Raw genomic sequence first — 17,626 nt, forward strand, 5'->3', positions numbered from 1 at the left:
CTGCTGGGATTCTGGGGGTTTTTGAGAGCAAACACAGGGTCAAATGAGGCAAAACAACAGCAAACGTGGATCCTGGTGCCGGACACTTCATTCGGCAAACATACAAACATACAGCGGCAATAAATATTCATATTTAAAACATCCGGTTTCATGTACCTGTGCTAACATGCTTTGTTTTTGTAAATGTGGCAGTAGTTTCACATGAAAACATGTGGATCATATTTCACCCCAAAATAAAATATAAAAAATAAAGAAAAAGCACAATATTGCACAAAAAGAAAATGAAGCAGATCCCAATACTGTAATGAATTCTTTGAGTTTGTTTGTAAAACTAATTATGTGTCGTTTCTCATTACTGTAAAACATTTTTAACTGTTTTATGCTAAACAAATACTGTAACACTATTATTTTTTTAAATTAAAATCAGTATAAATTAGAGGCAATACAACAAATACTACCATGAAGTATAATATTTTACAATTTACATAATATATATACATTTTTGTTTTCACATTACAGTAATGAAAATAAATGAGATTTTAAAAGGCGTTTCACTGTGTGCCTCATTTTGGGGGGGGGGGGGGGGGGGGCGTGCTTAAATTATCAAGCAAATAATGTCACGTCAAGAAAACAAAAATCTCAACCTTCAATTCTCTTCATGCAAAAATATAATTTCCTATTTTTCCTTGGATTTTGAGGTGAAATATGACAGGTTTCATGTGATATGAACATGCATCTGTACATCTACACCCACAGTCTCCAGTGTTGACCTCTCGAAGTCTGCTGACTGCGTTAAAACACGCAACGAATGGGCACAGAACCACATGCATACATAATCACATACACACACAAACATATACATATACATATATATATATATATATATATATACCAAGAGGAAATATAGAGCTACACGGCTTGTGTGTTTTTGCATAGGGTCTGGACAGAGGGAATCAAACGGCAAGCTCTGCCATGAAAGGCCTGTTTCAGGTCACACACACAAAACTGATGGAGCATCTGAACAGATCACGGACAAAAGAAACGAGGATGACGGGAAAATGTGTTCCAGTCCTCTAGTGTTTATTCGGAGTCGATTCAGAGCCATTTGGGGCCGTTTTGTGTTTATTAATCCTTCCGGTGATGGTTGATCCTGTGTTGATATTCGAGATTAGGCTTTAATTCCAGTCAGTAGAGCATCTAATTGCTTTTAACTTTATAATTTGATGAAGACTCATAGGGTAAATCTCATGAAACCTGTCAAGAACATGTGCAGGTCGTAGTGCACCACAAAACAAGAAGATCAAATAAGAAATAATACTGTTTATTTGTAAAAATGTTGCCTATTTTTTTAGTTTGTTTTGCATTTAACATTTTCTTGACAACTAAGCACATTTTTCCTATAAACTCTCATTACTGTAAGCAAAGCAAAGCAAAGCAAAGCAAAAAAAAAAAAAAAAAAAAAAAAGTTTAAAATGAATTAAGGTAGAAATTAGTCTATTATTTGATGCCAATTTTTGCTGATTTTCTGATTTTAAAAGGAATTTTTTTTTTTTGTATGTTCGACTTCCACCTCAGATTTGTATTAACATATTGGTAATAAAAGTATTTCTAAAGCATGGTAATATTAGATGTGCTACCAAAAAAAAAATCCATATAAACATAAATATACATTTAAATATATAAAACAGTAATGAGAATTATTGAGAAAAATGGGAATAATGAATCTCAATGCTCCCAAAACCGGTTTCATTTGAATGCTAAACAATTTCTTTTCTTTTTTTATTCTGGAGTGAAGTGTGACCCTGACATATTTTCATGAGATTCACCCCATAAACATCACCACTGATGGAGCCTTTAAAAAAAAGAAAGAAAAACGTGTCTGTTATCCATAAATCCTTTCTGCATGCCATCCGCAGGGATCTCCAGTGCCTCGTCACGCCAGCCGCCTGATGATCATTATTGCATTTCTTTGTTTTGTACTTCAAAAAAATTAAAAAAATAAAAGAGAGAGAGAGAAAAAACTGGGAACTCTTGATGTAATTCTCATTTTCCATTTTCTGGAGTGGACGACGGGAGAGGTTAGTGCTGGGAACAACACGGACATGCACTCGTTCTCTGCAGAAACACCACAGATTCACTTGGAAGAGTAGGACACTCACTTTAAGAGGAAGCATGCAAACGTTTAAGAGAAAAAACATCAATTTCTCCCTATCCAACTCCTCCGTTTCTCCTTCATCTTGAAGCACGTACAGGAACGTTTCTCCATTCGCACTCAGTATGGCTTCGTTCACCTCCGCCTGAAAGTTGCTATTGCCGTAGTTTGAGCCCGGGAGGGAAATTCTCTCGAAAAATGTAGAAAAAGAAAAAGAAAAACAAGAGAGAAGGTTTCCATGATGTGGAAAATGAGGAGGCACAGTCACTGATACACAGTCCAGGGGTTAAAATTGTCACTAAGGGATTTTTCCGGCTTTATTTCCGGTGCTTTTCCAGTTTTTTACTCTTGGCCGTTTGCTTGGAGAGATCCAGGCCGGATCGGATCCCGGCGAGGTGCAAGAGAGACCCGGCCGCCTCTTTCAACTCCTCGTCCAGTTCCGGTTTGGACTCGTGCCGGGCCCGTTTTCCCGGAAGAGGACACTTGACGGTGAGCGAGGGCAGTCGCGAGCTCCTCTCCTCATCCGAGTCTTCATCGCTGTGGAAACCCTCGCTCCCGGCGCGACGGGCCTGGCCGGACTCACAGCCGGCCTCGTCCAGGGATGAGAGCGAGGACGAGGAGGACGAGGAAGAGCGAGACGAGCAGCGCTGGAAGGACGAGCTGCTGTAGTTGTGGTCCTGCTTTGGGTCGCTGCTCACTAGGACCGAGTCCCGGCGTGAGAGGTCAATAGGGCTGTCCGGGTCACCTGAGGACCAAACCACAACAGTTATCACATGGATGGCACTCTCATAATGCAATCATCATTTGTGTCACTCCAGGTAAAGTAACAGATATCAACATACTTCCCCAGTTGATTGATTACAATAAGAAATGCACAAAAAAATTTGTTTTACAAGATTTCTAAAAAGTTATGTTTAAAGAGGATCTATTATGTCCTTTTTCAAAGTCTTGATTTTGTTTTTAGGCTCTACTAGAATATTCTCCATTGTTGCGGCTCCTCTCTTCCCAGTCTGTCAGTAACGCTCTGTTTAGTTCCTGTCTCTATGAAGCCCCTCCTTCTGAAAAGCACACTGTGCTCTGATTGGTCGGCTGGAGCAGTGTGTTGTGATTGGTCGAGCGCTTTGAGTGTGTTTGGGAAATGTCCCGCCCCTTACCATAACCGCCAGTTTAACACACTACTAACTAACTCAACCAGGCCCCGCCCCTTTATTCTGCGTATGAATTATTATAATGAGGAATATTGTGATGAGTTCGTTCCCGGAAGAAACTCAAGACTACAATGGAGGTGTTTCAGGGAGTTCGGGAACAGTGACACTTAGTGTTGTTTTTGGCGGTCTGTTTTAATTTTAGTTTTAGTCTAGTCTTTGTGTCAAGCTGTCGTTTTAGTTTTTATTAGTTCATACTCTTTTTAGTCTAGTCAAGTTTTAGTCGAGGAAAACTGATGACATTTTAGTCTAGTTTTAGTCAATGAAATTTTAGTATTTTAGTCTCTTTTTAGTAATGCAATTCTATTTAACCCAGTCAATCTAGTATTTCAAACAAGGTTATCTTATTATATTTAGGGCTGTGACGGTGGCAGTTTTTTTTACCACAGCGGTGTTAATGGACCAACTACCGGCGGTGGTTCGGGGGTTGTTAAAAAAAAATAAAAACTCGTTTTATATTTCCACACAGACGCGTGATATAGCCTACCACTCTGCGCTCTGAGAGGGATGTGGGACACGAGCAGGAAAGAGACCATCGAGCTCTTTATGATATCTTCATGTTTTCTACTTGATGTAAATTGGTCTGAAGAGCGAATTTTATCCTCCACAAGGGTGAGATATTTAGGCTGTGTTTGAGATTTGCCAGAGAAAGTGAAACAAAAAAAAAAAAAAAAAAATCACCCGCGCGTGTGAAACGCGCTTTACAACTAAACTTGACGCGCCTTTCCATGTCTAATAACAAGCACAAATTGTGTTAAAAAGAATTTGACATGCAAGTACAAATGTAGGCTATCTGTCCTACAGCGTTTTTCTACTTTACCATAGTAAAGAATACGAATATAATAGGCCTAATTAAAAGCGAACCAATGATGAAACGTTTATAATCCCTTTAGAAAATGGTGAGACGTGAGCGAAGATTTGGGAAAAGAAACAAGAGATTCCATGCAGGGATCAGTCACGATTTTTGAATATTCGATTAGGTTATTTAATTATAGAATATCGAATAGATTATGCGATTATTCTCTAAAATAAAATCTCCATGTTCTGGTGCTGATGCGTTCATGTAACCAGAGACGCTGCCAATAACATACAGCTGTCACAAAGAACCGGCAAAAGTAATGATTATGAATGTGTCAAATATATCAATGAGACATTTTAATAGAATAACTAATGGAATAATATTGTTAAATTCGCTGATAATCGGGTGACCAGATCGCAAACCAGAATTAAAGCCGACAAGCTATGGGTTCACGCACAACTATCTCATTCGTCGTGACGTTATAACATTTCGTCTCGTCTCGTCTCGGTCAACGAAAATGAAGAGACATTTTAGCATAGTTTTTATTTTGTAAACCACATTTAGTCTCGTTTTTATTCGTCAACAATATTGCATTATACATTTATTTTAGTCATCGTCACATGACCAGCATTTACGCTGCGTCTCGTCTCGTTTTCGTCAGGTGATAACGGTTCGTTGACGACAATATTTCGTCATAATTTTCATTGACGAAAGCAACACTAGTGACACTGATGTAGAGAAGAACTGCTGGAGGAAACCTTTTTCAACATTACACACTAAAGAAAGTTTAAAATATAAAAAAGCATAACAGGTCCCCTTTAAATATGCAATAATTTGCATAAAGATCCAGAACAGAAATCTGAACATTGGATCAAGACAGATTCAAAAGTCTTGTTTCATTTAGTTGACATATTAAGTATCAATCTGTAAACTGGCGTTATGAAACGCGTCATCAAGTACTTTCATCCGCCTGTCTTAATGAAGCACTCTTGTGATGGTTTATTCTGCTATGGGTGATTAAGGCTCATTAGAGGTAGAGAACACTACAGTGACGCGCTTAACAAGGATAAAGACGTGTGAACGAAGTGCAATGCTGCACTAATTACCAGCAAGAGCTTTTAGTCATTACACAGACATATTTGCGAAACCATCCCCATAAATAAAGATGCAAACGTGTCTTTCTGCATGAACCTGAACTAAACACACTCATCCACTGCACAGGGAGACTGTGGGCAGAACATCAGACTCTCAGATGCAGACACTGACTGCCAACAGCGAGATTATCAGGACATGCGAGTGTGTTTGAGAGAGACAGACTGATACAGACTGATAGAGCGATAGATAGAACGAACTGTAGATAAATAGAAAGATAGATAGACAGACAGATAGATAGAATGATAGAATTAATGATAGAACAAACTATAGAACGATAGATGGAACGATAGATAGATGGAACGATAGATAGATGGAACGATAGATAGATGGAACGATAGATAGATAGAACGATAGATAGAACGATAGATAGAACGATAGACAGATAGAACGATAGAATTAATGATAGATAGAACGATAGAAAGATAAAACGATAGATAGATAGAACGATAGATGGATAGAATGATAGATAGATAGACAGAACGACAGATAGAATGATAGATAGATAGACAGAACGATAGATAGAATGATAGATAGAATTAATGACAGAACAAACTATAGAACGATAGATAGAACGATAGATAGATAGATAGATAGATAGATAGATTTAATAATAGAACAAACTATAGAATGATAGATAGATAGATAGATAGATAGATAGATAGATAGATAGATAGATTTAATAATAGAACAAACTATAGAATGATAGATAGATAGATAGATAGATAGATAGATAGATAGATAGATAGATAGATAGATAGATAGATAGATAGATAGATAGAATTAATGACAGAACAAACTATAGAACGATAGATAGAACGATAGATAGATAGAACGATAGATAGATAGAACGATAGATAGATAGATAGATAGATAGATAGATAGATTTAATAATAGAACAAACTATAGAATGATAGATAGATAGATAGATAGATAGATAGATAGATAGATAGATAGATAGATAGATAGAATGAAAGATAGATAGATAGATAAGATAGAATTAATGATAGAACAAACTATAGAATGATAGATAGATAGATAGATAGATAGATAGATAGATAGAACGATAGATAGATAGATAGATAGATAGAATGATAGAATGATTGATAGAACAACAGAATGATAGATAAATAGAATGAACTACAGACAGACAGAAAGGTCAGATAGAATAACAGAAATAGTGTATATATATATAGCGTTAGACAGGATTATAGAGTGTCAGATTGAGGTCTTACATGTGTCAGCGTGGTGTCCGGGGGCCGAGTTCAAGAGCATCATAGCAGTCGCTGCATCAATGTCAGACTCTGTAAAAGAACACACAGTGGTCAGTGTGTGTGTGTGTGTGTGTGTGTGAGAGAGAGAGTGTCTATGGAGGAATTCAAGAGGCTGGAGTTTCTCTGTTTCCATGCAACCCTTCAGGAAGTTTGAATTATTCATTACCAACCAGACAGAGGAGAGAGTGAACAACTGTTACCAAACTCAAGGTGACAGAGAAAGAGAAAGCTCTATAAAGATAAATAATGAAAATATTTGGAGAAAAAAAATTCACAGCGTTCTAATACTTTCTGACCAATGAATTTCCTTGATTTTTATAGAGAGAGATGAGAATATTCTAATAAATAAATTCAACTTCAAGATTTCAAACCGGCGCTTATAATTTTTTACTCATTTGCCTGAAAAACAGACATGTCTCACCTTTCAGAGAGCAGTCCTGGAGGAAGAGGTGGCGTGCGGGGGAGAAGGCACTGTCACACAGACGGAAACACAGACACACACCGTAAGATACAAAGCAGGATCACAAATCAGTTCCACCAACCTGAGCGCGTGACAACTTCAAGGAGACCTATAAGGGTTTTAAAGGCCCTTTCACCCTTTAATTTTCAGACTTTTCAGTTTGATCCGAATCAAAATTACAGGTGTGAAACCTCCCCCGGACCACGGTCCGCACCAAACAGACGAAATTTGGTCCGACGAAAAGAGGTAGTCTCGGTCTGGATCAAACTGAACAAATGCTAGTTAGCTGGTGGTTAGTTCCTAGAGCTATCCGGTGCGAAAGCCCCTCTCGTTTCTGCAGTTTCCTATAACAACGTCTTACATGTTTACGTTTTACGTGGCGTGAGAAAGTGGCAAACGATGAAAAATCTGATTAGAGCGGAACTGAAACGGATTTTCATAAATGCGATTTCAAACCACATATGAATTTAGCTCAAAATGCATTTATAAAAAAAAAAAAAAAAAAAAAAAAAAAAAAAAAAAAAAAAAAAAAATCGCATTTCATGTGATTTTATGCCGTTCACATTTGCTAAATATAAGCGGATTCCAATTGGATATGCACGAAAATCTGATTTGGACTGACAGTCTGAATGAAGCCCCTTCTGATTCTGATTTAAATGTTTTGATCACTCATCCGCTGGGAAATGATTTCAACGATATTGTTCTCTGTGCAGTTGTAGTTATGGTTGTGGATTCTGCTATTCTTTTACAATTAAAGTCATTTTTATAATTATATATTTTTCATTATCGTTATAGTTATTGTTCATGGTGTGAACAGACTAAACACCTAGTTCCTTAGATTTTAACATCTAAAGTAATTTAATGCCATTCTTTGACAATAATCAGACGTCATTTAAATGAATATCAAAATGCGTAGCGGTCAATTCACACACCATATTTGAACCCTAACAGCATCAGGTGCTCATAGAGATTGTGGTTTATGCAGTTTTGTTTGGCATCTTTCTAGCCTGAGCGAGTTGTTGGTGAATTTTTCCATCATAGAACCACCTTTTCTTTAATGGAAATGCACAGAACGGGATCGGCCTCGTCCCACACATTTCCAACGAACAATAGTGTGCATCTTGAACCTACATTAGTTTGTACTATAGCCTATAAATCCTGTATGTGACCCTGGACCACAAAACCAGTCACATAGGTAATTTTTTTGAAATTGAGATTTATACATCACATGAAAGCTGAATAAATAAGCTTTCCATTGATGTGTGGTTTGTATAGGACAATATTTGGTCGAGATACAACTATTTGAAAATCTGGAATCTGAGGGTGCAAAAAAATCGAAACATTGAGAAATTCTCCTTTAAAGTTGTTCATTTATGTTGGCGATTGTGCTGCATTCACTCACAAAAATAAATGTTTTATATATTTACGGTAGGAAATTTACAAAATATCTTCATAGAACATGATCTTTACTTAATATCCTAATGATTTTTGGCATAAAAGAAAAATCGATAATTTTGACCCATACAATATTTAGTTGGCTAGTGCGACTTGTGACTGATTTTGTGATCCAGGGTCACATATATACATAAATTAACTAAATTAATTACGTTTTTTACAACAAAAATGAAACATCACTGAGCTTACTTATTTTCTTCTGGAAACAAACTTTGTTGCATTATTTTCCTGTTATCTCTGTAAAGCTGCTTTGTAAAAAGCACTGTATAAATAAAGGTGACTGGACTATAGTAAATGTGTGTGTTACCTGGGTGGGGAAGCAGGGGGTGTGCAGAAGGAGTGCGCTGTGGGAAAGTGCTGTTTCTTCAGGGCCTGGATCAGATTGGGTCTGTATTCAGGGTCCACACACCACAGAGAACCCTTCCCATTAACCTACCAGAACCACACACACACACACACACAGTTAGATGAGCAAATACTCAGAGACAGAACGAGACAAGCACATCTGAAGTAAATTGTTAAAAATATAGTTGCCTTATTACAACCATTAGGTCACTCCGACTGGAACCACAAACTCTAAATCTGAATGATAGATCGACATAGACAGATAGACCAATAGAACGATAGATAAACAGAATATTAAAATGATAGAACTAGGCTATAGATAGACCATTAGAACGAGTGAGCTGGATTGTTCTGCTCATGAAACATTGGAAAAAAATCTTTCCAAGAAATTTCACAGCCTCGCTTTCATACCCGTCATGGCGCCGCTCTGAATAAGGTCTATCCTGGCGTCAGAAAATGGCAGGTGTGCAAGAAACAGCATTTTTATGTAGCGGCACATTTCACTCCGAACACACAGAAAGAAAATGGGAAAACAGGCGGACACTTTTCCATCAGGCCGAAGAGAAGTCCTCGCTGGTGAACAGTGTCTTAATGTGATCATCTGAGCATGAGATTGGCAATACAGGCCCTGCTGGGAGTTTACGAGCAGAGGTTAAAAGCGCCCGATAAACATCAGAACGTGCTTGTAAGCGGCATAAAGGATGTTTATGACAGGATCTGATCCATGAGCTCTCATAATTACTGCATCAGTTCAATTATTAGTGCACTTAATGGATGGATTTTGTCAGGAGTCAAGGGTTAAAGGTAGAAAACCCTCAGTCTCAGATTTAACATCTCTGAGATTAAATTTACCTGCCCTTCGATATATCAGCGCTCAGTTTTTTTCTATTGGCCCAGTCAGACCAGTTTTTTTACTTGCCCTGTCAAAATGCACAAAGTTATTGTTTTCGTTTCGTAACCTTTGACTTTCAGGTAGGTCTAACAGGTAGGATATATATAAAAAAATAAAAAAATTGCCTTATTAAAGCTATAAAAGTTATTCAGTCAAGAGAAGAGAGTGATTCAGCATTTTGACATTATTTTGTGTGACATTATTTTATGTGAACGCACTTTGGGTTCTGAGTCTGAGAATGAGTAAAATCATGCGCAATACGTGCAATCCCACAGCGAAATTCAAGCCATGTAACACCAACAATATTCATCCAGAGAGAGAGAGAGAGAGAGAGAGAGAGAGAGAGAGAGAGAGAGAGAGAGAGAGAGAGAGAGAGAGAGAGAGAGAGAGAGTGAGAGAGAGAGAGAGAGAGAGAGAGAGAGAGAGAGAGAGAAGCTGGTATCTTGTATATCTATTCTGCAGAAAATGAGTATTGGAAGAGTTATTAGTATTGATATGTATTGAAATTTTTTTGACAACACTTAGTTTATTATTTCAGATGCCTTTTTAAAAGACTACAACTGAAAAATGTATATATTAAAAAAAATTATAATTTATAATTTATATATAAGTGTTAATATAGTATATACAGTAGGTGTTAATGTCAAGCTCTGAACGTAACATTAGCCAAAGGATGATGGGGAAAAAAAGGATGCTGCATTAATTGCGCTAAATAAAAAAATTTAATCGCATGCATTAACGATTTAATTTTGACTGCTCAAATATAAATATATATATATATAAAAAAAGTTATTTTTTTTTTATATATATAAAAATATGACGTCATAATGCGAAAGAACCCCTTTTCTGAAATGTTAGGGAACGATAGCCATATTTTAAGATGATATAATGTATATATATAATGATATAAGATGAAGTGTGATATAATTAAAACATCATGTTGTGTGAAAATGAAATATTTGGCATTTATGTCATTGTGTTAAAGCTAAAAGCAAGTGAATACTAATATTATCTAGAACATTTTATTATGAGTTCAAATGATTATTTTTAGCATTTTTTTACTTTACAGCAAAACAAAATATTAATTAGTTAATTTACCCCATATTTAATTACCTTTATTTTAACTGAATTTATTGTTCCAGTATTTTGTTGTACAGAACATTTTAAATACATTTGTACCGTAATGAGAGAACCTCTTGCTAATGAGAGTTGATAATGAATAAAATATTATGTCGTTTTTTTTTTTTAATGAATTCAAAATCAAACATTTGTCTTGCACTTTCAGTAAAAATATTGGTTCAAAGCATTATCAACACTAGATCTATAGTTTTAGTTTTATTTTAGGAATAGGTAGGAGGAGGGCTATAACCTTGACTCAGATTACCAGCCGGCTCATAAACAGGAAGGAGGAAGCGTTGTCATGGCAACCGAAACCAATGGTGTCATCCGAAACCTCAGTGTCTCTCGTTGCGTGTGTGTCTGACGGATGGCCTCTCACTGGGAGTCTCTCGCCGCTGACCTCTCCCGGGTCGAGAAAAGATCATCTCACAGCCAGCCACTTACACACAATCCCTCTCGCTGCCATCAGCAAATACATCCCAACGTTACGCCGTCGGGTCCGAACACGGGAAATTACACTGACCGCACAGTCAGAGGAAGAGAGTCGGACAAAGAAAGACAAAAAGCTGTGGCGTAATGGTCAGTACACACACGCTAATGTGGTCGACACGAGTTTAAACTCAGCTCGCAACATTTCCAGATCCTCTCTCTACGCTTCCCTAAATAAAAAAATGGCAAAAATAATCTATTATTTTTAATAGAAAATGTCTATATCTAGCAAGAGTGATTACATCATAACAGATCTCTGGGACGTGCAAGTCACATATAAAAAATTAGTGCTGTCAAATTGATTGAATCGCATCTAACATAAAAGTTTGTAAATGTATAATATACATAAAAAAATATAAACTTTTATGTTCAATGTGAAAAATCACGATTAACTGATTTGACAGCACTAATAAAAACATCAGATATCAAAAATTCATTAAAAATTTTAAAACAAAAGGTTTGTTAGTTTGAAATAAAACTATAGATCTAGTGTTGATAATGCTTTGAACCAATATTTTTACTGAAAGTGTGTTTGATTTTGAATTCATTAAAAAAATCTTTACAAATATTTTATTCATTATCAAATCTCATTCCGGTAAAATTTATTTACAATTTTCTGTACAACAAAATACTGCAACAATAAATTCAGTTAAAATAAAGGTAATTAAATATGGGGTAAATTAACTAATTAATATTTTGTTTTGCAGTAAAGTAAAAAAGTGCTAAAAATAATAATTTGAACTCATAATAAAATGTTCTAGATAATATTATTATTCACTTGCTTTTAGCTTTAACACAATGACATCGCCAAATATTTCATTTTCACACAACATGATGTTTTAAATATATCACACTTCATCTTATATCATTATATACACATTATATCATCTTAAAATATGGCTATCGTTCCCTTACATTTCAGAAAAGGGGTTCTTTCGCATTATGACTTCATATGTTTTGGGGTCCTTGGTATTAAAAGGTTTGAAAACGCCTGTGCTAGTAAAACATATCCACTAAAAATCACCAAAACGACAGCAAAGTGAAGATATCCGGCAGCATTTGAGATCTAATATAGTGACATTCAGACGTTTCTCTGCTTCCTAACGAGTTTTTGGAGTCGCTGTAACACTCGCTCTGGGTCTCCTCCAGCAGAGTGTGTGTGGTGGATAAGCCGCTATCGGAGTGTGTTCGCTCTCAGGGAGGAGCCGTGACCTTGACTGGATTCCCCACCTCTTTTTCTCACGGGAGAGAAGAAATCCTCGCCAGAACTCCACGTCTTGCGCTTGCTACAACCACTGCACCACGTGGAGGTTGTTCAAAGTTGTTGGTGTTTGCTTCTGCTGAAGCCATCAGTTCACATTACTTAAGCTTATTTTTCAAGTAATCGTATTTAACAGTGGAATTTGTGGTGAAAAACTACATTACCCATGATGCTGTTCAGTACCAATCAGAGAGCAAAATATCTCTTTAGCTCCGCCCACTCCCATGAAGCACTGCGAATGGCATAATCGTCGATCTCCCTACACTCTCAAAATATTTAAAGGGTAACTAAACCACTGGTCAGAGCCTGACTCCACCCACTGGCAATATTTTAAAAATGCTGGAAAAGTGGGCGGAGCCCAGCGGAGGGGGGGCGTGCATCTGAGACGCGTCTCTCTGTAGGCAAGGGTGTGGTTAGCTGGTACCCTCTGACATCAGTGGGTACCACAACTTCCAATAGGAAAATTCAACTGCAGTAGCCACCGTTCAACCTGAAGAGGGCAGCACTCAGACGTTATCAGAATTTACTTTTGTTGGCTGTTAGTTTGTTTGTTTGTCCTGTTTTTTTTTGTATATTAGCACATGTGTGCTACACAATTTGTGTTTGCATGATTATAATAAAACATTTTTTTTTGCTTTTCCAGTGATGTCTTATTTGTTGTTTTTACTATTGGTAAATCTGTTATACTTTACAGCTACTCTCTGGTTTATATTCTCTGGTTTATATGCTTCCATTCCCACACTTAGATACACTTACATTTACACACACACACTAACCTGACCCCTAAACCTACCCAAACACACACACACACTAACCCGACCCCTAAACCTACCCATCACACACACACACTAACCCGACCCCTAAACCTACCCATCACACACTAACCCGACCCCTAAACCTACCCATCACACACACTAACCCGACCCCTAAACCTACCCATCACACACACACACACACACACACACAGAGAGGAGTTACCAGAATTGACTTTTGTCAGCTGTTTGTTTGTCCTGTTTATTTTGTATATCAGCACATGTATATTGTGTCACAATTTAATAAATTTTTTTAAAAGCTCACCTTCCCAAGGCTCCTCTCCACCTTGCGGAAGCACTTGTTGAGGGAGAGGTTGTGCCGCACCGAGTTCTTCCAGCCAGTGGGGGCGCTGGAGAAATAAGGGAAGTGCTCCAGGATCCAGCCGTAGATGTCCTTCACCGGCAGAGACTTGCTGGGAGACTGTTCGATGGCCATGTATATGAGCAGGGAGAAGGAGAACGGCGGCTTGGACTTCATGGACTCTCCCCCGTGCGAAGCCGCCGAGGAGCTGACGGGTCTGCCGCGGCTCCCCTCGATGTCGAACAGCGGACCCGGGCTCGACTGGGCCTCGGGGCCTCCCAGCGTGAAGTTCTGGAGCAGGTTCTCGTGGAGCCAGTTGAGGTTGGTGAGCTCCTCGTCTCCCGAGCTGGAGCTGCGGTCCAAGCTGGTGGCGAGAGGACTGGCGGCACTCTCGGCTTCGGGCAACGTCCCACAAACCCCGCGCAGGCCCGTCCGCTCCCCCACAACACCCGGGGATTCTGCTTTCTTATCCGGCGACATCCCGATGATCGGACCCATTAAATCAAGGACGTCTGCGGAGAAGAGAAATAAACAAGTGAGATAAAGGAATGTGGCTAAACTACGGCTGCACAAAAAAGCTAATCTGATAGAAAAATCATTTAATCCTATTAGAAAATGCAGCGCAATTGACCGTTCGCAAAGACCCGCCCCCTTTAGTTACTGTTGCTATGTCCGACAAGCCACGCCTCTCTCACGCCACACACGTTCTCACGCAGTGAAATATATATCCGTTAGTCTACTAACTCTCCTGACTGCTTTGTCGGACAAAATGGCGGATTCGGCGGATGGCGGATTATGATTGGTCAGATCGCCTGTCAATCAAACTCCCTGCAAGGGTCAATTGAGAACGGATGAAGTGAATTCATCAAACTCAAAGCCACTATTGCAGAGCAAACACAAAATAGTGATTGTGAAGAAAACGATTAATCTTTTGACAATCATTTTGAGTGCAAACCCGAATAATGCGACTGATCAAACTAGTTATGCACAATATATCTCCACTATATCAATTATCTGCCAATACCAGTGTTTGTTTTATTTGATTTATTAGTGTAACTTAATATTGAATATTTAATTGTGCATGCTTAATTTCCGTCTATTTTTAGATGACCTTTGCCATCATCAAGAACGTGCATGAAGTTGCTTAAACTTTAACACTAATAAATTATTAACTGTTAAATGCCAATTTAAATGAACAAATTAGCATAATTAAATGCAATATATTTAGCAGTAAATATCCATCTTTTATACTTTAAAATATGTTATGCCAAAATTCACTTCAGCATTTATAAAAAAATATATATTTTTTGACATTTTTTGTGCATAATAATATTATAATTATTTAATTATAATTATAATATTATTTAAAAAAAAATGTTTTACACAAAATAGTACTGGCCATTACATGAAAATAATTATTAGCTTATCAGTATCAGATTTAGGATCAAATTTTAAGGTCAATGCATCCCTAGATCAAACTCATGCAAACAGTGAAAAATCAATTCAAGTACGAAGGATTGGATCGGGAAGAAAACTCTATTCACAATTATTTCAACACTATCCAAAACAAATCACATTACTAGTGAAGAGAGCTGATCAAACTCATGGCAGACATTGATGATTGGTTAATTCAAGCTTTTTCCCTTTTTTACAACCATTTTTCAAGCTCTGAGCCAAAGTTCTCATTCTCTTCTCTAATCTCCCTCGTTCCCATCCAATAATCCCTCTTTTAGAGAATCACTCGCTCTGAGAAAGCCTCTGATCTGCTGGTATTCTCGCAGTCGTTCAGCGATCGCAGTGAAGGAGCGGCTCTTGTGTCTGAGGGTTTTTGAGTTTTCTTGAGTGTGTCTGAGATGACCCGGTCTCTTCTCATCGCCGCCCACCTCTTCACGCAGCCGCTAGTTAGCCATCCAGCAGAGAAACCATCGAAGCCACTGGCGGAGGAGAGAATCGGCTGCTCACAGCCAGCGGAGAAGGGAAAAACACATCCAGAAAGCAGTGCGTCTCCGCTCATCCATTAGCGAGGAAAGAGAGGTGACAGTGTTGCTTTGGCAACCTATTGCCTATAAAAGCAGAGCATCGCTGCCGGATATTTGCATTTGTATGAAACAGTTCAGTGGGAATTTTGTTGCAATCGCTATCCATTTGGTTTGGGTTGCAATGGTGTGGATGTTTCAGAGTATCATTCTTAATTATTATTATTAATATACACACATAAAAAAATAAAAAAATAAATTAAAAAAAAGTGTGTATATATATATATATATATATATATATATATATATATATATATATATATATATATATATATATATTAGGGCTGTCAAAAGATTAATCGCGATTAATCGCATCCAAAATAAAAGTTTGTGTTTAAATAATATATGTGAGTGTACTGTGTATAATTAAATTTGTATATATAAATACACACACATGCATGTATATAATTAAGAAATATTTGCATACAAATACTGTATATATTTATATATAATTTATATTATATATAAATATAATTTTTTTATATATAAATAACACATTTTTCTTAAATATATACATGCATGTGTGTGTATTTATATATACAAATTTAATTATACACAGTACACTCACATATATTATTTAAACACAAACTTTTATTTTGGATGCGATTAATCGCGATTAATCTTTTGACAGCCCTAATATATATATATATATATATAATATATATATATAATATATATACTATGTGAGTGTACTGTGTATAATATATATATAAAAACAAGACCAATTATTTAAATATAAAATAATATAACTAGAAAAACATAAAAAAACTAAATAATAAAATAGACTCAATTTAAATATAAGAAATAAGAAATTAAATAAATATTAAAAAATAAGAAATAAAATAAAATTATAAAATATACAAAAAAAATACAAATAAATATTAAAAACAATAAATAAAATAAATAATAAAAAAAATGCCATCGTATGGATCTACATTTCATGCTATTGTTTCAGAGTATCATTCTTGATTGTGCGCAAAAAACCTAAAATAAATTAAAATAAAAATAAATAATAAAAATGTAACAAAATAATGAATAAATATATTTAAAAAATACATTTAAAATTTTGAAAATAATAATAAGAAAATATAACCTAAAATAACAATAAAATAAAATGTACAAATAAACTATAAAAATAAAATAAGTGCATAAAAGCAAAAATAAATAAATAAATGAATAAAATTCATCTGATCTGGATCACATTTGTGTGGATGCTCTAAAGCCATCATGTCACTGTAATGCCATAATATGGATTCACGCTTCATGCTATCAGACTATCATCTGTAATTGTGCTCCAACAGTTGCCACGCCATTAAGTTGAACTGCACAAATCAAATATATTAATGTAAAAGGGACAGATGAGCCCCAGCCGTGGCATTACGGCGGAAAGCGGGTCAATGGCGTTGACGAATTGGCAAATCCCTACCGTCTAGTCACACCATGCTCAAATCCTGTCCCAATGTCACCATGACAACCGCTCCGTCAGTTCAATTAGGAGGGCGGATTAGACAGTGGATTGAATAAGAGCAGGGAAAGTCCATCCAGTTAAGCCATCAAATGGCATCACTCTCGCGTGGATCATACACACGCCACTCGTACTCTGACACCAGACGGTCAGGGGTGTGTGTGGGGGGCGTAGAGCTCTCTCTCGGAGGTTTTACCAGTGTTTTTAATGCTGAACTAGGTCAGACAGGACCAGTCTGGTACGGCTCATGCATAAAACAACAACTTCAGAAGTGTTTCCAGAAACACGCAACACTGTTAGGTTAGTTTTGAATGGAGTTTCACTCATTTGCAATGGTGTACGATCAAACTACTAGTGCTATTTTGCAGCGTCTTTACTATGCACAATACATTTTCTGTATGCACGAAAT

General features: G+C 36.9%; 1 protein-coding gene across 1 annotated transcript in view; it reads right to left on the reverse strand.

Annotated features, from left to right (window-relative positions):
* Positions 1 to 1,360: 1,360 nt before the first annotated feature.
* The window catches only part of foxn2a (forkhead box N2a), a 33,994-nt gene continuing 17,728 nt past the window's right edge, over positions 1,361 to 17,626 (reverse strand). Inside the window, exons 2-6 of the mRNA XM_084093984.1 lie at positions 13,681 to 14,228; positions 8,805 to 8,929; positions 7,004 to 7,053; positions 6,544 to 6,612; positions 1,361 to 2,897 (exon numbers count right to left, since the gene is read on the reverse strand). Coding sequence (XP_083950110.1) covers positions 2,470 to 2,897; positions 6,544 to 6,612; positions 7,004 to 7,053; positions 8,805 to 8,929; positions 13,681 to 14,214 — 1,206 coding nt within the window. The 5' untranslated portion in view covers positions 14,215 to 14,228 and the 3' untranslated portion in view covers positions 1,361 to 2,469. The remainder of the gene's footprint in view (positions 2,898 to 6,543; positions 6,613 to 7,003; positions 7,054 to 8,804; positions 8,930 to 13,680; positions 14,229 to 17,626) is intronic.

Source organism: Abramis brama (assembly GCF_963993115.1).
Source record: "Abramis brama genome assembly, chromosome: 19".
Lineage (NCBI taxonomy): Eukaryota > Metazoa > Chordata > Actinopteri > Cypriniformes > Leuciscidae > Abramis > Abramis brama.